Source organism: Scyliorhinus canicula, chromosome 3 (genome assembly GCF_902713615.1).
Source record: "Scyliorhinus canicula chromosome 3, sScyCan1.1, whole genome shotgun sequence".
In the NCBI taxonomy this organism is placed as follows: domain Eukaryota; kingdom Metazoa; phylum Chordata; class Chondrichthyes; order Carcharhiniformes; family Scyliorhinidae; genus Scyliorhinus; species Scyliorhinus canicula.
In genome coordinates, this window is record NC_052148.1 from 44,454,043 (window position 1) to 44,473,374 (window position 19,332).

At 45.2% G+C, this 19,332-nt stretch overlaps 1 protein-coding gene across 2 annotated transcripts in view; it reads left to right on the forward strand.

Annotated features, from left to right (window-relative positions):
* Positions 1 to 19,332, forward strand: part of katnal2 (katanin p60 subunit A-like 2) — a 138,217-nt gene that overhangs the window by 84,613 nt on the left and 34,272 nt on the right. For both annotated transcript variants that reach the window (XM_038790472.1, XM_038790471.1), the window contains exon 12: positions 16,748 to 16,839. In XM_038790472.1, the coding sequence (XP_038646400.1) occupies positions 16,748 to 16,839 (92 nt within the window). The remainder of the gene's footprint in view (positions 1 to 16,747; positions 16,840 to 19,332) is intronic.

A 19,332-nucleotide genomic window follows, 5' to 3' on the forward strand; every position in this document is an offset into this window, starting at 1 on the left:
TGGCTGGTTTAGCTCACCAGGCTAAATCGCTGGCTTTTAAAGCAGGCCAAGCAGGCCAGCAGCACGGTTTGATTCCCGTACCAGCCTCCCCGGACAGGCGCTGGAATGTGGCGACTAGGGGCTTTTCAAAGTAACTTCATTGAAGCCTACTCGTGACAATAAGCGATTTTCATTTCATTTCATGAATAACATTTGCTAACTGCCAATTCACCAAGATCATTCTAGATTCTGGGGGCCTTTGGTAAATCATATCCATTGCATCCATTATCTCTGCAGGCACCACTTTTCAAACCCTAGGATGTAGACCCTCAGGCTCTGGGAGTTTGTAAGCTTTTAGTCCTTTACGTTTCTCTAATATATTTCCTCTGTTGATAGTAATTACTTGAAGTTCCTCACTCTTATTAGCTCCTTCGTTACCTCTTATTTTTGGTATGCAAATTTTTGCCTTCTTCTGTGAATACAGACGCAAAATATTTCTTCAGCTTTTCTGCTATTTCCTCATCCCTCAGTATAATTTCCCCTACTTTGCCTCCCAGGGACCAATGTTATATCATGTATACGAGTTAAAGCTCTTGCAATCCATTTTTTTTATTCCTGACCAATTTACTCAATTTCTTTTCACCCTTTTAATCAACTTCTTAGCTGTCCTTTGCTGTTTTAAACCAACACTCTGAATCCTCAGCCTTACTACCATCCTTTGCAACATTATAAGCCTCTTCTTTTAATCTAAGATTATATTTAACTCCAGTAATAAAACAGGGATGGATCTTTCTTGCTGAGTTTTGTTTTGAATAGAACATTATTGCTGAACGTTTTCAATTTTAATAAATGTTTCCCACAGTTTATTTACCGGCACACTTTTTAATCTATTTACCCAATCAACCATAGCCAGCTTTCCCCTTATGTATATGTTTGGCTTTGCTTAATATTGTCCAACAAGAGGGGGGAAAGTAGTGGGGGCTGGGGTGGGAGGGGTGGCACTTGACCTAGCTTTAGGGAATGAAACCGGGCAGGTGGTAGAAATATCAGCGGGGAGCATTTTGGTGGTAGTGACCATAACTTAGTAAGATTTGAGATAGTTACGGTAAAGGACCAAAGATGGACTGCAAATAAAAGTTTTGAATTAGGGGAAGGCTGATTTTAATAGGAAATCAGGATCTGGCCAAAGTAGACTGTGAGCAGCTACTTGTAGGAAAATCCACATCAGACTAGTGGGAGTCATTAAAAATTGAAATCGAGAGAGTATTAGGGTCATCATCTTCCTGTAATAGAGAGAGTACTAAGCACATCATGTTCCTGTAAAAGTAGTGTGGGGCCAAACTATGCAGAGAACCCTGGATGTCAAGGGAAATATAAGATTGGATCAGGGAAAATGGGAGGTTTATGGCAGATACAGAGGGTTGAAAACAGTGGCTGCTTTAGGGGAGTATAGAAAATTCTGGGGGATACTTTAAAGAGAAATCAGGAGAAGAGGGGCATGAAAAAACACTGGTGGGGAAAATAAAGGAGAATCCCAAGATGTTTTATAGGGCATGAGGATAACCAGGAAAGAGTAGGGCCTATTAGGGACCAAAGTGGCAACCTGTGTGCGGAGCTAAAAGATGTAGGTGAGATATTAAATGGGTATTTTGCATCTGTGTTCATTGGGGTGGCACGGTGGTATAGTGGTTAGCACTGCTGCTTCACAGCGCTAGGGACCCGGTTCAATTCCGGCTTGGATAACTGTCTGTGCGGAGTTTGTACGTTCTCCCCGTGTATCTGTAAGTTTGCTCCAGGTACTGCGGTTTCCTCCCCACCGTCAAAAGATGTGCAGGTTAGGTAGATTAGCCATGATAACTTGCCCCTTTGTGTCCAAGGATGTGCAGGTTAGAGTATGGGAATAGGGGGAAGTGGGTATGAGAGCTCATTTGAGTGGTAGGTGCAGACTCGATGGGCTGAATGGCCTCCTTCTGCACTGTGGGGATTCTATGAATGTGTAGAAGGATGATGTAGGTATCGAAAGCAGGGATGGAGACTGTGCTATACTTAAACTGATTAGCATTGAGAGCGAGGAGGTGTTAGCAGTTTTAGCAGGCTTAGAAGTGGAAAAATTCCCAGGCCAGATGAAATGTATCTTAGACTGCTGTGTGAGGTAAGACAGGTGCAGGGGCTCTGATGTTAATTTTCAAATCCTGAGCTGAGGTGCCAGAGGACTGAAGAACAGCTAAGATGGTACCATTATTCAACAAAGGAAGTATCACAGAATCACAGAAAAATACAGTACAGAAAAGGCCCTTCAGCCCATTAAGTCTGCAACACCATATGAAAGGCACCTGACCTGCCAATCCTAATCCCATTTGCCAGCACTTGGCTCATATCCTTGAATGTTAAGATGTGCCAAGTGCTCATCCAGGTCATTTTAAAGGATGTGAGACAGCCCGCCTCTACCACTTTCCCAGGAAGTGCATTCCAGATGTCACCACATTCTGAATAAAATTGTTTTCCTCAAATCTCCCCTGAACCTCCCGGACCTCACTTTGAACTTGTGTCCCCTTGTAACCGACCCTTCAACTAAGGGGAACAGCTGTTCCTATCCACCCTGCCCGTGTCCCTCATAATCTTGTACACCTTGATCAGGTTGCCCCTCCATCTTCTCTGCTCCAGCGAAAACAACCCAAGCCTATCCAACCTTTCTTCATAACTTCAATGTTCCATCCCAGGCAACACCATGGTGAAACGTCTCTGCACCCACTCCAGTGCAATCACAGCCTTCCTATAATATGGTGACCAGAACTGCACACAGTATTCCAGCTGTGGCCTCACCAATGTTCTGTATAACTCCAACATGACGTCCTTGCTTTTGTAATTTATGCCACGATTAATAAAGGCAAGTGTACCATATGCTTTTTGCACCACCCTATTAACCTGCCCTTCTGCCTTCAGATATCTATTGACAAACACTCCAAGGTCTATTTGTTCCTCAGGACTTCCCAGTGTGGTGCCATTCATCCAATGCTTCCTTTTCACATTACTCCTTCCAAAGTGTAACACCTCACACTTTTCAGAATTCTGGCCATTTGACCATCCCGTCTATATCTTCCTGTAACCCAAGACTCTCAGCCTCACTGTTAACCACCCGGCCTATCTTTGTGTCATCCGCAAACTTACTGATCCTACCCCCCACATAGTCATCTATGTCATTTATATAAATGACAACGATAGGGGACCCAGCACAGATCCCTGTGGTACGCCACTGGACACTGGCTTCCAGTCATTAAAGCAGCTGTCTGTCATCATCCTCTGTCTCCTACAGCTCAGCCAACTATGAATCAAATTTATCAATTCCCCCTGTATCCCATGTGCATTTGTCTTCTTGATAAATTTCCAATGTGGGACCGTGTCAAATGCTTTGCTGAAATCCATGTACACTACATCAACTGCACTACCCTCATCGACACACTTAGTTACGTGTGCAAAAAATTCAAATTTGTTAGTCATGACCTCCCTCTGACAAAGCCATGCTGACTATTCCTGATCAAGCCTTTCCACTCCAAGTGGAGATAGATTCTCTCCTTCAGAATTTTCTCCATTAGTTTCTCCACCACTGACGTAAGACTCACTGGCTTTTTTTAAATAGTGGGACCACATTCGTGATTCTCCAGTCCTCTGGCACCTCTCCCATGGCCAGAGAAGGCTTAAAAATTTGGATCATGGTCCCTGCAATCTCCTCCCTTGCCTCACACAGCAACCTGAGACACAATTCGTCTGGACCTGGAGATTTTTCCACTTTTAAGCCTGCCAACACCTTCAGTGCCTTGTTCCTCCCTATGACAACTTGTTCAATAACCTCACAGTCCCTCTCCCAGAGTTCCATATCAACCTCCTCATTCTCTTGGGTGAAGACAGATGTGAAATATTCATTTAACACCCGACCAATGTCCTCTGGCTCCACCCACAGATTCCCCCCTTGGTCCCTAATGGGCGCGACTTCTTCCCTAGTTACCTCTTCCCATTGATATACTTACAGAATATCTTGGGATTTTCCCTATTTTTACTTTTACCTCTTTGCTCTCCTAATTGCTTTCTTAAGCTCCATCCAGCACTTTGTGTACTCCACTAATGCCTCTGTTGATTTGCTCCCCTTGTATTTATTAAAAGCCTGTTTCATCCTTCTCATTGTAGCCTGAATATCTCGGGTCATCCATGGTTGCCTGGGCTTGTTACTCCTTCATATTACCCAGAGGGAACATGTTGGGTCTGTACCCTCACCATTTCCTCTTTCAACACCCCCCCACTGCTCTTCTGTAGATCAGTAACTTCTGCCAATCTACCTTGGCCAGATCCTGCCTTATACATCAATGGTAGGGAAATTATTTTTTTTAAATCTGAGGGATAGAATTAATCTCTACTTGGCGAGGCCAGGATCAATCAAGGATAGTCCGTATGGCTACATCCTGGTGAATCTCCCTTTCTAGTGAAACCACATCCTGGTTAAGCTGGGGTTCTCCTTAGAGCAGAGAAGGCTGAGGGGTAGCTGATTGAGGTGTACAAAATTGCGAAATGCATAGATAGGGTAGATAAGAACAAACTTTTCCACTTAGTTGACAGGTTACTAACCAGGGGACATAGGTATAAGGTAATGGGCAGGGGATGTAGAGGAGATTTGAGGTGGTAGGAATCTGGAACTTATTGCCTTGTAAGAGTTTTAGAGGCGGGAACCTTCCAATTTAAGAAGCATTTTTTAAAAAAGTATTTTTATTCAGCAAATTTTCAAGCGTTTTACAATAAAAAACAACCTCTGCAATACAAAACAACCCCCCGCTGACAGCATCGCCTCCAACAGCGAGGAGGTGGGCGCTATCGGGAAGGTCGGGAAATCTTCCTTGTAAACGCCCCCACCTGCATATAACTAAATCTTTCTCCCGTGCCAACCCATACTTCTTGCCCAGCTCCTCCAAACTCGCAAATCGCCCATCCAGGAATAGATCTTTCATTTCCTTAATCCTCCTCTCTTCCCATCCCCAAAACTTCACATCCATCCTCCCTGGCTTGAACCCATGATTCCCCCTAATCGGCATCCCCCCTGATATGGCCCCCAGCTTAAAGTGCTGTCTAAACTGCCTCCAAATCTTCAACGTGGCCACCACCATCAAACTCACCATGCATTTCCCTGAGGCCATTGGGAGCTGTGCCGTTGCCAACACCCGCAACCGTGACCCCCTACAAGAGCCCGCCTCCATATTTATTGACAGAGCACCCCCCCTCTCCCTGATCCAGCCCCAAACCTTCTCTGCATTTGCTGCCAATAATAATACAAATTTGGGAGGCCTAACCCGCCCCCCCCCCACCCTAATCCGCCTGCCGTCCCCTCTGCAGTATCACCCTCCTAATCCGGGCCACCTTTCACCCCCAAACAAACAAGGAGATCAATCTGGCCACCCCCCTGAAGACATACTTCAGCAAAGATCCTGACAGACATTGAAAGAAAAACAGGAATTGCGGCAAAACATTCATTTTAATTGCCTGCAGCTGGCCCGACAACGACAGATAGAGATTGTCCCACCTCAGCAAATCCGCATCACCCTCCCCACCAAACTAGTGAAAATTTAAGAAGCATTTAGATGATCACTTGAAAAAGCCGTAGCATCCAAGACTATGAACTAAGTGCTGGAAAATGGGATTAGAATAGATAGGTGCTTGATGGCCGGTACAGGCATGATGGGCCAAAGGGCCTCTTTCTGTGCTGTAAAACTCTACCACTCTATGCATAATCCAGACACCTGGGGCGCGATCCAACAGTCACGCTGCACCCGAAAACCAGCTCACCGTGGCGCAGCATGGCAGTTGAAGGCCGGAAGACCCTGCTCACAGGATCTACCCGACTCGTAACACCTTGCGAGGCCCAACTGGAACTCACAAGACGTTGCAACGTGAATCCAACCCATTTGTGGCAAATCTGCAGACTGAGGCAGCAAGCCTCACTCTAATTTGCCGATTCCCGATGTACCGGGGCTTTGGGATTCAACCAATTCGCCTCAAAGACATCGGGCAAGTATCATTCAGCACTGGTCCCCACAAACGGGGCCCAGATGGAACGGCACTCATGAGGGTCTCCAAAGGGATCGGAGGCCCCCAGATGCATGCTGTTTGGGCAGGATGGTGCACTGGCACTGCTGGTGCCACCTGGGCACCCTGGTAGTGCCAACCTGGCACCCTTGCAGTCGCCAATCTGGGTGCCAACCTGGCACTGCCAATGTGCCCGGGTGGCACTTGCATGGGCAGTGCCAGATTGGCATTGCCAAGGTGCCAAGTTGGAATTTTGCACGCAAGTGCGATTAGTCCGGGGTTGCCCGCCATGGGTGTTAGGGGGTAGTGGGAACCCTCACATATTGCGCTCGAGGTGAGGACACGGTCGGAGATTGTTTCGGGGGCCTTGGAGATCAGGCATCCCGATCTCTCGCTACAATGGGGAGTTCTGGTGAGCTGAGTTCCCCACTGTACAAAATTCAGCCGCGCATGCCACGTTCAGGTTCCTTATTTAACACGAGTTGCGTTGAATAGCCATGTGTTTCTCGGCACTGCCTGAATGCCGGGAAGCACACGGCTAAACGCGTTCGCGAGGGGACTTTGTTCCCTTTTGGGAGAATTGCGTGTCTGGCAAAGAGTTGAAGGTTCCTGCCTCTACTACCCTTTCAGGCAATGAGTTCCCGACCCTACCACCTGCTGGTGAGAAATATTTCCACATTTTCCGTCTAAATATTCTACCAGTCACTTTAAATCGATGCCCCCAAGTAACTGGTCTCTCTATGAAGGTAAATAGGCCCATCCCATCCACTCTACCTAGGCTCCTCACAATTTTGTATGTCTTAATCAAATTATCCCTCATGCTCCTAGATGGAGAACAACCCCCGTCTGCCCAATCATTCCTTATAGATGCATTTTCCAGTTAGGCAACATTCTCACAGTTCTCCTCTGTACCCTCTCTCATGCAATTATAACCTTTCTGTAATGAGATAAGTACTCAAGTTGTGGCCTAACTAATGATATACGCACCTCTCTGGTCTCATATCCTATGCCTCAGCTAATAAAGGAAAATATTCTATATTACTTCTGAAACCACCTTATCAACCTGTCCTGTTATTTTTAAGGATCTGTGGACTTTCATTCCAAGATCCCTCACTTCCACTATACCTCTCAGTATTCTCCCATAAATTGTGTATTCCTTTGACTTGTTTGACTTCCACAAATGCAGCATCTCACACTTCTACATTTGCCACTTTTCTACCCACATGTCCACCCAATTGATATTTTCTTTTGAGTGCACAGATGTCATGCTATCAACCACGTGGCCAATTTTTGTGTAATCTGTAAAACCTTTGATCATTCCCCTTATATTTATGTCCAAATCATTAATATATACCACTAAAAGTGGATCTAGTATTAACCCTTGCAGAACCCCACTGAAAACAACCTGTCAACAGTTACCTTCTGTTTACTGTCACTGAGCCAATCTTGTATCCAGCTTACTACATTGGATTGGATTTGTTTATTGTCACGTGTACCGAGGTACTGTGAAATATATTTTTCTGCTTGCAGCTCAAACAGATCATTTAGTACATGGAAAAAAAAATTCCTTTTAAATCTCTTTGGGAATTCAGATCAGAGGGGATGGAAGTTAGGGTAGTTGCATGCTCGACTTGTAGGATGTGGGAGGTAAGGGACACCACTAATGTTCCCACTGACTACACCTGAGGGAAGTGCACCTAACTCCAGCTCCTGAGAGACCGCGTTAGGGAATTGGAGCTCGAGCTGAATGAACTTCAGATCATCCGGGAGGCAGAGGGGGTGATAGAGAGAAGTTACAGGGAGGTAGCTACACCCAAGGTTCAGGACAGGAATAGCTGAGTTACAGTCAGGGGAAGGAAAAGGAACAGGCAGACAGGCCCTATGGCCTTTCCCCTTCAAAACAAGTATACCATTTTGGATGCTGTTGGGGGCAAGGCCATAGCGGCCAGGTCTGTGGCAATGAGCCTGGCTCTGTGGCTCAGAAGGGAAGTGGGGAGAATAGAAAAGCGATCGTGATAGGAGACTCAATGGTTAGGGGAGCGGATAGGAGATCCTGTGGTCGCGAACGTGACTCCCGGAAGGTATGTTGCCTCCCGGGTGCCAGGGCCAGGGATGTCTCGGATCAAGTCCACAGGATTCGTAAGGGGGAGGGAGAGCAACCAGAAGTCGTGGTGCACATCGGCACCAACGACAAAGCTAAGAAAAGGTATGAGCATCTAAAAAGTGATTTTAGGGAGTTAGGTTGGAAGCTAAAGAGCAGGACGAATGGAGTAGTAATCTCAGGATTGCTACCGGTGCCACATGCTAGTGAGGCAAGGAACAGAGAGCGAGTGCAGCTGAACACGTGGCTACAGGGCTGGTGCAGGAGGGAAGGCTTCAGATATCATCATAGCATTTACAGTGCAGAAGGAGGCAATTCGGCCCATCGAGTCTGCAACAGTCCTTACAAAGAGCACCCAACTGAAGCCAATGTATCTACCCTTCCTATTGTTCTGGGGAAATGGGCCATTAGAATGCAAACGAGCGGGGGTTTCGATCAAGTCTAGCTATCTGGGTTGCAAATACACACAAGCTCTGTATCTGTCTGAGTTCTGGGTTGGCCTAGGGAGACGAGAGAGGAGCGGTAGCAGCTGGTGGAGGAAATCTTGTAGGTGGATGGGAAGAATGCGGAGGATCCCACATGTAGATAATTTGGATACCTTCTGGGGAAGGTGAGACCTGTACATGAAGGACGGGTTGCACCTAAACCGGAGGGGCACCAATATCCTAGGCGGGAGGTTTGCTAGAGCTCTTCGGGAGGGTTTAAACTAGTTTCGCAGGGAGATGGGAACCAGAACTACAGATCAGAAGATAGGATAGCTGTTGATCAGGCAGACATAGTGTGCAACGAGTCTGTGAGGAAGGATAGACAGTTGATAGGGCAAAGTTGCACTCAGTGGAATGGGTTAAAGTGTGTCTGTTCAATGCAAGGAATGTCAGGAATAAGGGAGATGAACTTAGAGCATGGGTCAATACTTGGAACGACGATGTTATGGCCATTACAGAGACATGGATTTTACAGGGGCAGGAATGGTGGTTAGATGTTCCGGGGTTTAGATGTTTAAAGAAGAATAGGGAGGGAGGTAAAAGAGGAGGGGGTGTGGCACTGTTAATTAGAGAGTGCATCACAGCTGCAGAAAAGGAGGTAGTCGAGGAGGGTTTGCCTACTGAGTCAGTATGGGTGAAAGTCAGAAACAAGAAAGGAGTACTCACTTTATTGGGAGTTTTCTATACACCCCCCCCCCCCCCCCAAATAGCAGCAGAGAGATGGAGGAACAGATAGGGTGGCAGATCTTCGAAAGATGCATTAGTAACAGAGTTGTCATGGGTGACTTCAACTTCCCTAATATTGACTGGAACCTTCTTAGTGCAAATGGTTCAGATGGAGCAGATTTTGTCAGGTGTGTCTAGGAAGGATTCCTGACTCAATATGTAGATAGGCCGACTAGGGGGGGGGGGGGGGGGGGGGGGGGAGGCCATATTGGATTTGGTGCTGAGCAACGAACCAGGCCAGGTGTCCGATGTCTCGGTGGGAGAGCATTTCGGTGACAGTGACGACAACTCCTTGACCTTTACCATAGTCAATGAGAGGGATAGGAACAGACAGCATGGGAAGGTATTTAATTGGGGGAGGGGAAATTATACTGCTATTAGACAGGAGCTGAGGACCATAAATTGAGAACAGTATTGCTCATGTATTTGCTTTGTTTGGCCCCTTGTTCTGAACTGTAGCCAATCACTGTTTGTCGATGTACCGTTTGTCAGTGTTCTCTGTTGATTATTCTTTTTGTTTACTACGTACATACTGTGTACATTCCATCGGCTGCAGAAAAATACTTTTCACTGTACTTCGGTACATGTGGCAATAAATCAAATCATCAATCAAACAGATGTTCTCGGGGAAATGCATAACAGTAATGTGGGGGTTGTTTAAGGAGCACTTGATGCGAGTGCTGAATAGTTTGTCCCACTTAGAAAAGGAAGCAATAGTAAGGTGAAGGAGCCTTGGATAACAAGAGAAGTGGAGCTTCTAGTCAAGAGGAAGAAGGAAGCTTACTTAAGGTTGAGGAAGCAAGGATCTGGCACGAATCTAGAGGGTTACAAGGTAGCCAGGAAGGAACTCAAAAATGGACTTAGGAGAGCTAGAAGGGGGCATGATAAAACCCTGGCGGAAACTTGTGTGAGAAATAAGAGGATGATCAGAGTGAGAGTAGAGCCGATCAGGATAGTGGAGGGAACTTGTGCCTAGAGCCTGAGGAATTGGGGGAGGCCTAAATGAATATTTTGCTTCAGTATTCACTAGAGAGAAGGACCTTGTTGCTCGTGAGAACAGCGTGAATCAGGTTAATAGGCTCGAACAGGTTGATATTAAGAAGGAGGATGTGGATTGGATTGGATTTTGTTTATTGTCACTGTCAGCTCAACAGGTCATGAAGTACATGAAAATAAAATAAAAGAAAATATATAATAGGGCAACACAAGGTATACAATGTAACTACATAAACACCGGCATCAGGTGAAGCATACAGGGGTGTAGTGTTAATGAGGTCAGTCCATAAGAGGGCCATTAGCAAACCATTAGCATTGGAAATTAGCAAACGTGACGCCACTGTTTAAAAAAGGAGGTAGGCAGAAAGCAGGAAATTATAGGCCAGTGAGTTTAACTTCGGTAATAGGGAAGATGCTGGAATCTATCATCAAGGAAGAAATTGCGAGGCATCTGGATAGAAATTGTCCCATTGGGCAGACGCAGCATGGGTTCGTTAAAGGCAGGTCATGCCTAACTAATTTAGTGGAATTCTTTGAGGACATTACCAGTGCAGTAGATAACGGGGAGACGATGGATGTGGTATATCTGGATTTCCAGAAAGCCTTTGACAAGGTGCCACACAAAAGGTTGCTGCATAAGATAAAGATGCATGGCATTAAGGGTAAAGTAGTAGCATGGATAGAGGATTGGTTAATTAATAGAAAGCAAAGAGTTGGGATAAATGGGTGTTTCTCTGGTTGGCAATCAGTAGCTAGTGGTGTCCCTCAGGGATCCGTGTGGGCCCACAATTGTTCACAATTTACATTGATGATTTGGAGTTGGGGACCAAGGGCAATGTGTCCAAGTTTGCAGATGACACTAAGATGAGTGGTAAAGCGAAAAGTGCAGAGGATACTGGAAGTCTGCAGAGGGATTTGGATAGGTTAAGTGAATGGGCTCGGGTCTGGCAGATGGAATACAATGTTGACAAATGTGAGGTTATCCATTTTGGTAGGAATAACAGCAAACGGGATTATTATTTAAACGATAAAATATTAAAGCATGCCGCTGTTCAGAGAGACTTGGGTGTGCTAGTGCATGAGTCACAGAAGGTTGGTTTACAAGTGCAACAGGTGATTAAGAAGGCAAATGGAATTTTGTCCTTCATTGCTAGAGGGATGGAGTTTAAGACTAGGGAGGTTATGTTGCAATTGTATAAGGTGTTAGTGCGGCCACACCTGGAGTATTGTGTTCAGTTTTGGTCTCCTTACTTGAGAAAGGACGTACTGGCGCTGGAGGGTGTGCAGAGGAGATTCACTAGGTTAATCCCAGAGCTGAAGGGGTTGGATTATGAGGAGAGGTTGAGTAGACTGGGACTGTACTCGTTGGAATTTAGAAGGATGAGGGGGGATCTTATAGAAACATTTAAAATTATGAAGGGAATAGATAGGATAGATGCGGGCAGGTTGTTTCCACTGGCAGGTGACAGCAGAACTAGGGGGCATAGCCTCAAAATAAGGGGAAGTAGATTTAGGACTGAGTTTAGGAGGAACTTCTTCACCCAAAGGGTTGTGAATCTATGGAATTCCTTGCCCAGTGAAGCAGTTGAGGCTCCTTCATTACATGTTTTTAAGGTAAAGATAGATAGTTTTTTGAAGAATAAAGGGATTAAGGGTTATGGTGTTCGGGCCGGAAAGTGGAGCTGAGTCCACAAAAGATCAGCCATGATCTAATTGAATGGCGGAGCAGGCTCGAGGGGCCAGATGGCCTACTCCTGCTCCTAGTTCTTATGTTCTTATGTTCTTATGTTCTTATTTAGGAGTCTGGTAACAGCGGGGAAGAAGATGTTTTTGAGTCTGTTTGTGCGTGTTCCCAGAATTCTGTATCTCCTGCCCAATGGAAGAAGTTGGAAGAATGAGCAGGCTGGGTGGGAGGCGTCTTTGATTCTGCTGCCCGCTTTCCCCAGGCAGCGGGAGGAGTAGACAGAGTCAATGGATGGGAGGCGGGTTCGTGTGATGGGCTGGGCTGTGTTCACGACTCTCTGAAGTTTCTTGGTTGTTTCTTGGAAGTTGAAGGTCTTGGGCCGAGCAGTTGCCATACCAGGCTGTGATGCAGCCAGATTGGGTGCTTTCTATGATACACCTGTAAAAGTTGGTAAGAGTCAATGTGGACATGCCGAATCTCCTTAGTTTCCTGAGGAAATATAGGCGCTGATGTGCTTTCTTGGTCGTAGCGTCAACATGGGTGGAGCAGACAGATTTTTGGTGATGTACACCCCTAGGAATTTGAAGCTGTCAACCATCTCCACCTCGTCCCCTCGTTATAGGAAGGATGTCGATGCTTTGGAGAGGGTACAGAGGAGATTACCAGGTTGCTGCCTGGACTGGTGGGCATGTTTTAGGGTATGCACAATCCTCCGGCATTGCACCTGTATCCAGTGAGGATTCCTTTCACACTGAAACTACCCCATGTTGTTCTAGGAAGCTGTTGTAAAAGCTTTCTGCAAATTCACATGTCTGATTACTTTTGTCAATATGATTTGTCCAATCTGTATCAAGATTAGTATCCCCCATTTTCACTATGTTGCCTTTGTTACAAGCTCCAATATTTCTTGCAAAATGCTCTGTCCAATTATATAACTACTGTTAGGGGGCTTATAAACTATTGTTAGATGGCCTATAAACTACTCTGAGCAGTGTTTTCTGACCTTTGTTATTTTTAATCTCGATTTGATTTATTTTTATTTTTATTTAATTTTATTTTTTAAAAGTTTTTATTCTCCATTTTCACATTTTCCTTCAAAATTTACATCCCACCAACAAGTAGTAAACGATAACAAATACAAAGTCAATACCCTTAACATGAACAACGATCCCATCCACCCAATGGCCACCTGTCAATATTGGCATCAAATAAAACAAACCCTCCCATAGTGGAAGAAAAAAACAAAGGCGAAAAAGAAAAAGGAGTCCGGAATCGTCCATGGTCACCATTAACCTATAGAGGCCCCCCCCCCCCCCCCCCCCCCCCCCCAACGACACTCAATGCCATCCAACCTCCAAAAGAGTACCGTAAATGACACCCAAGAGTTGTAAACCCCCCCCCTGTTATTTTTAATCTCAACCCCTACTGATTCTGTTTCCTGAAAAAGAAAATAAGCTGGGCTTCCATTCTGACGAGTATTTGGTAACTCTGCTGGAATGTTTACGTGTTAGTTGGCTTTGACTTTAAGTGCATAGTTAAGTGCTTGTTGATGTCCGCTGTCAGACTTGCACATAAACAACTTATACTTACTTGAGAAAATAGTCTATTTCTGACATTCTGACACTAGGGAACCATACTATGTCATAGCAAGTATTAGGAGTTGAGAAATTCAATTTATCAACCAAAGTTGTCAGAGTGTCGGTTCTGGAAAAGGGTCCAAAGTTGTCGGTTCTGCACAAAAGTCTGTGCTGGCCTGAGGACAAAACCAAATTCCACTTTCAGCTGGCTCATTTAAAGGCTTCAGCTCACCATACAGAGGGTGGAAAATCAGCTGGTTCTCGAATTGAGCTGGCCAGCAGGTCTGCTGAAAGGGAGGAGTTTTTGTTGTGGAGCTGTAAAAATGTTGGTTATGGGCTGATGTTTTTTGAGCGACACACTTGAGCACAAAACATGAATATTCAATCGGGCAAATCCACTTACATAGGAATGAAGGAAGAGCTGGGTATGGTAGAATGGGTAAATAGACTAAAAGACATGGTGGTAAATACAGTGTGGGAAATAGTTAAAGGAATAATTTTAAAATACGTTCCACTAAAATCAAAACTCAGTGAGAAGGATCCACCTCTGGCTTACTAGGGAAGTTAAGGGGAATATTAGATCAAAAGAAGAGGCTTAAAATGTGAAAACAAATAATAGTAAGGTTGAGGATTTGGAGCATTTTAGAAACCAGCAAAGGATGACCAAAAAGTTGCTCAAAGGGAAAAAATAGAACATGAGAATAAAATATCCAGGAATATAAAATAGATTGTAGAGATTTTACAAGCATATAATGACTAGCGTAGCTAAAGTAAATTTGGATCCTTAGAGGCAGAGACAAAGGAATGAGGAAATGGTAATTAAATTGTACAAATGTTTTGTCTGTCTTCACAGTGGAAGACACAAATTGCCAGATATAGAGGGTAACCAAAGGGCTAATATGAGTGGTTGGCCTATGAAATTCACTACCACAGAAAACACTTGGGGCCAAAACATTATGGGCGCGATTCTCCCAAAACGGGAGAAATCGTAAGGCTGGCATCAAACCCGGGCGGGTGCATGCGCGGATGACGTCATCGCGTATTTGCGCGAAACCCACGCATGCGCGGGCCGGGATGCCCCTCAACCGCCCCGCGAATGGATACTGCGGGGCGGCGGAAGGAGAAATAGTGCGCGGGCATCGGGCCCGCTGCCCGCGATCGGTGCCCACCGATCGCGGGCCCATGGCACCCTTGGCACGGCCGTGGTACTGCCGTGCCAATCGGTGCCGTGGTTATAAAATGCGAGTGTTTACGGCCGTTTTTACGAACGGCCAGACCAGGTGTGTTTGCCGTTCGTAAAAACAGCCGTAAAGGGCTGGGAACTCGGCCCATCTATCAGCTGTGAATCGCTGCCGGCCGTAAAAACGACGGCAGCGATTCGTGTCGGGAGTTGGGCGTGGGGGGGGGGAGAATAGCGGGAGGGCGTCGGAACAGCGTGGCCGTAAAATTTTACGAGCCACGCTATTCTCCGCACCGTCGGGAGTGCGGAGAATCTCGCCCTATGTTTTCAAGAAGCAGTTCGATATAGCACTTGGGCAAAAGGGATCAAATGATATGGGGGAAAGATATGGGCTATTGAATTGGATGATCATACTGAATGGCGAAGCAAGCTTGAAGGGCCGAGTGACCTCCTCCTGCTCCTATTTTCTATTTTTCTATGAACTTCAAGTGATTAACATCAGCAGAGGAAAAGTATTAGGCAAACTTAATGGACTAAAGACAAATTCATCCAATGGTCTACATCCTAGGGTTCTAAAGCATACTTCGTGGACCATAAGACTATAAGAAATAGGAGTAGGCTGTTCGGTCCGTCAATAGGATCCTGGCTGATCCAACATTCCTCACATCCACTTTCCTGCCCTTTCCCCATAGCCCTTGATTCCCTGACTGATCAAGAATCTATCTATGTCAGACTTGAATATACACAAGGACTCTGCTCCCACAGCTCTCTGTGGCAAGGAATTCCAATGACTCACAACCCTCCTGAGAGAAGAAATTCCTCCTCATCTCAGTCTTAAATTGGCTCCACTTTATTCTGAATCTATGCCCTCTGGTCCTAGACTCCCGCATGAGAGGTAACATCCTCTCAGAAAGACCCTTTAAAATATTCTCCTGAGCCCAGAAAAATAAAAATAAAAAAATGTTTTAAATCTTTTTTTGAGTGGCCTTCAGCCATCCCATTAAGGAGTTTTGGTTAGGCCACGCGAGACCGTGGGAACGCAGAGTACCTGCAGCATGAAATTGATTAACATCTTTAAGCAAGCTCGCACCTGTTTCAGATGGCCAGGCTGCCTACCCATTTAACATCTGCCTGAATTATTACATCAAGCAAGTCTTGGACATCTAAGTAGTAACTGAGTGTTCTCTTCCCCTAGCTTCCAGGCCGAAAATGAGCAGTCCTTCCAGTATTTTTAGGATTACAGGACATTACTTTCTGTTTAGAGTTACACACATTACAAGACAGGCGCAGCTTAAATTTATTGAGAAAACTCATCTGGAGTCCAGAGTTGAATTGGTAAAAAACAAGTGTTTCTTTTAATGACCATCACCAGCTAGAAATAGTTTTCAGGAAGCCTGAGGTTTTGGCTTGGAAAACAAGATGACGTTGGAAATCTGACAACAAAACCAGAGAAGAATTGAAAAGGCCAGGCAGCATGTCTGGAGAAATAGATGTCAGCCAGGTAACATTCCTGGTCTTCAGACCTCTTCCTCAGATTTTATTGAATTTTATTTTCATTTGGAAATAACTATATGCTGTAATGGGAAGACAGTAGGGTTTGTTTTCTGGAAGGATGTGATGAAGTTGGTTGATGGGGCTCCTTCAGCCAAATCTGTTTTCAGCCTTCCTAATATTTTCTGATAAATCCTGTGGCACAACTTATTCAGCTCTTCCTTTCTTTGTTATGTTGGTGCAGAGGGATCTATGAATTTTATTTATTTCCTAATTATATTGTGTCTTTTCATTTGATTCCTTGTCCCATGTCAGTACTCGATGTTTTGTAGCTATATCTATGCCACCCATTTGGGAATTGTTTACATAATGTGTTCTTGTCATTTCTGCTTTGTAAGAAAGTATACTTATTTTGACTTATGAATTATATTTTTGAAATGCATTACCTATTGTATTTCCCAGGTGCTGTTTGAACTTGCTCGATTTCATGCTCCTTCTACTATCTTCCTGGATGAGCTGGAGTCAGTGATGAGCCAACGTGGCAGTGTCCCTGGGTCAGTACACTCATTGTTTATATTTAAAATATTAGTTTTACTATCTCCCATCCCATGGGTGGAAATTTACCATCTGAGTGGCAAACAGGGGGTGGAGTTGGGTGCAGGGTGCGTAGAGTCTATTGTCGCAGAAGTGACCACCACTCCTGGTGGCACAATTAGGATCAAAGAGCTGCAAGCCATTTGATTGGCTGGCAGCCTTTGGAAGCCAGGCTTACAGATGGAGCGGCAGTCTCACTCTGGGCCAATTAATGTCCTGACAGCTGTTAAATTGCTGTGGTGTCACCTGACCAGGCAGTGGTGACTCTGCCCTGACTTTTCAACTGTGGGAGGGTGCCAGAACACTGCCTTCATCTAATGTTCGGGTCCATGTCTCGCAATTTGTTCCCCTTTTCCACTTTGTACACCTGTATCTCTAATCCACAAATCTATCTCCACTTGCAGAGGCAAGGTTTGATCCGGGATAGTTAGCATGGTTTTGTTAGAGGGAGGTCACTCTTAACAAATGCGATTGAATTTTTTGAGGAGGTGACCAGGTGCACAGATGAGGGTGGTGCAGTTCATGTTGTTTATATGGATTTCATCAAAGCCTTTGACTAGAACCCACTTGGGACGTTTATAAAGAAGACAAATGCACCTGGGATACCGGGTAATTTGATAAGATGGATTCAAAATTGGCTTAGTTGTAAGAGACAGAGGGTGATGACAAATGACTGCTCTAGTGGCTAGAAGCCAGTGTCCAGTGGCGTACCACAGGTATCTGTCCTGGGTCTGCTATTATTTGTCATTTATATAAAGGACATAGCTGACTGTATGGGGGGTAAGATCAGTACATTTGCAGATGACAAAGATTGGCAGGGTGGTTAACAGTGAGATTGAGTGTCATGGGTTACAGGAAGATATAGATGGGATGGTCAAATAGGCAGATAAGTGGCAGATGGAATTTAACCCTGAAAATTGTGAGTTGATACACTTTGGAAGAAGAAATTTAACAAGGAAGTGTTCAATGAACGGCACATGACATTGGGATGTTGCGAGGAACAAAAGGACCTTGGCGTGTTTGTCCATAGATCTCTGAAGGCGGGAGGACAGGTTAATAGAGTGGTGAACAAGGCATATGGGACACTTGCCTTCATTAATTGAGGCAAAGATTACAAAAGCAGGGAGGTCATAGAGTCATAGAAAAGTTACACCACAGAACAAGGCCATTCAGTCCATCTTGTCCTTGCAAGCTCGAGGACACCCAGGTGTCCCTTTCTAATGCCACCTTCCTGCACCTGGTGCATAGCCTTGTAGCCTAGAGCACTTAAGGTGCTGATCCAGGTATCTTTTAACAGAGTTCAGTGTCTCTGACTCCACCACCAATTGGGCAGCGAATACCAGACTCCCACTCTAACTCATGTTGGAGTTGAACAAAAATTTGGTGAGACCACAGCTGGAGTACTGTGTGCAATTCTGGTCGCCACATTATAGGAAGGATGTGATTGCACTGGAGGAGGTGCAGAAATGATTCACCAGGATGTTGGGATGGAACATTTGAGTTGAGAGAGGTTGGATAGGCTTGGGATGTTTTCCATGGAGCAGAGAAGACTGAGGGGTTATCCAATCGAGGAGAACATGATTATGAGGGGCACGGGCAGGTTGGATAGGGAGCAGCTGTTCCCCTTAGTTGAAGGATTAGTCATGAGGGGACACAAGTTCAAGGTGAGGGGCAGGAGGTTCAGGAGGATGTGAGGGAAAACCTTTTTACCTCAGAGAGTGGTGACGGTCTAGAATGCACTGCCTGGGAGGGGGGGGGGGGGGGGGGGGGGAGGGGTTGCCTCACATCCTTTAAAAAGTGCTTGGATGAGTACTTGGCATGTCATAACATTGAAGGCTGTAAGACAAATGCTGGCAAATGGGATTAGCTAGGTAATAATAATAATAATCACTTATTGTCACAAGTAGGCTTCAATTAAGTTACTGTGAAAAGCTGTGAAAAGTAGGTCAGGTGTTTTTCACGTATCTGTTTTTGTTAGATCTGTGACTAATAGAGTGACTAATGTGAGAAGTAATAATAGGAAACAAAGAAATGGCGAACAAATTGAATAGTTACTTTGCATCAGTCTTCACAGTGAAAGACACCAGTGGAATGCCAGAGCTCTAGGAGAACCAGGGGGCAGAGGTCAGTGCAGTGACCATTACTAAGGAGAAGGTTCTGGGGAAACTGAAAGGTCTGAAGGTGGATAAGTCATCTGGACCGGATGGACTACACCCCAGGGTCCTAAAAGAGATAGCTGAGGAAATTGTGGAGGCATTAGTGGTGATCTTTCAGAAATCACTGGAGGCAGGAACGGTCCCAGAGGACTAGAAGGTGGCTAATGTAACACCACTGTTTAAGAAGGGAGGGAGGCAGAAGACGGAAAATTATAGGCCAGTTAGCCTGACTTCAGTCATTGATAAGATTTTAGAGTCTGTTATTAAAGATTAGATCGCGAAGTACTTGGAAGTGCG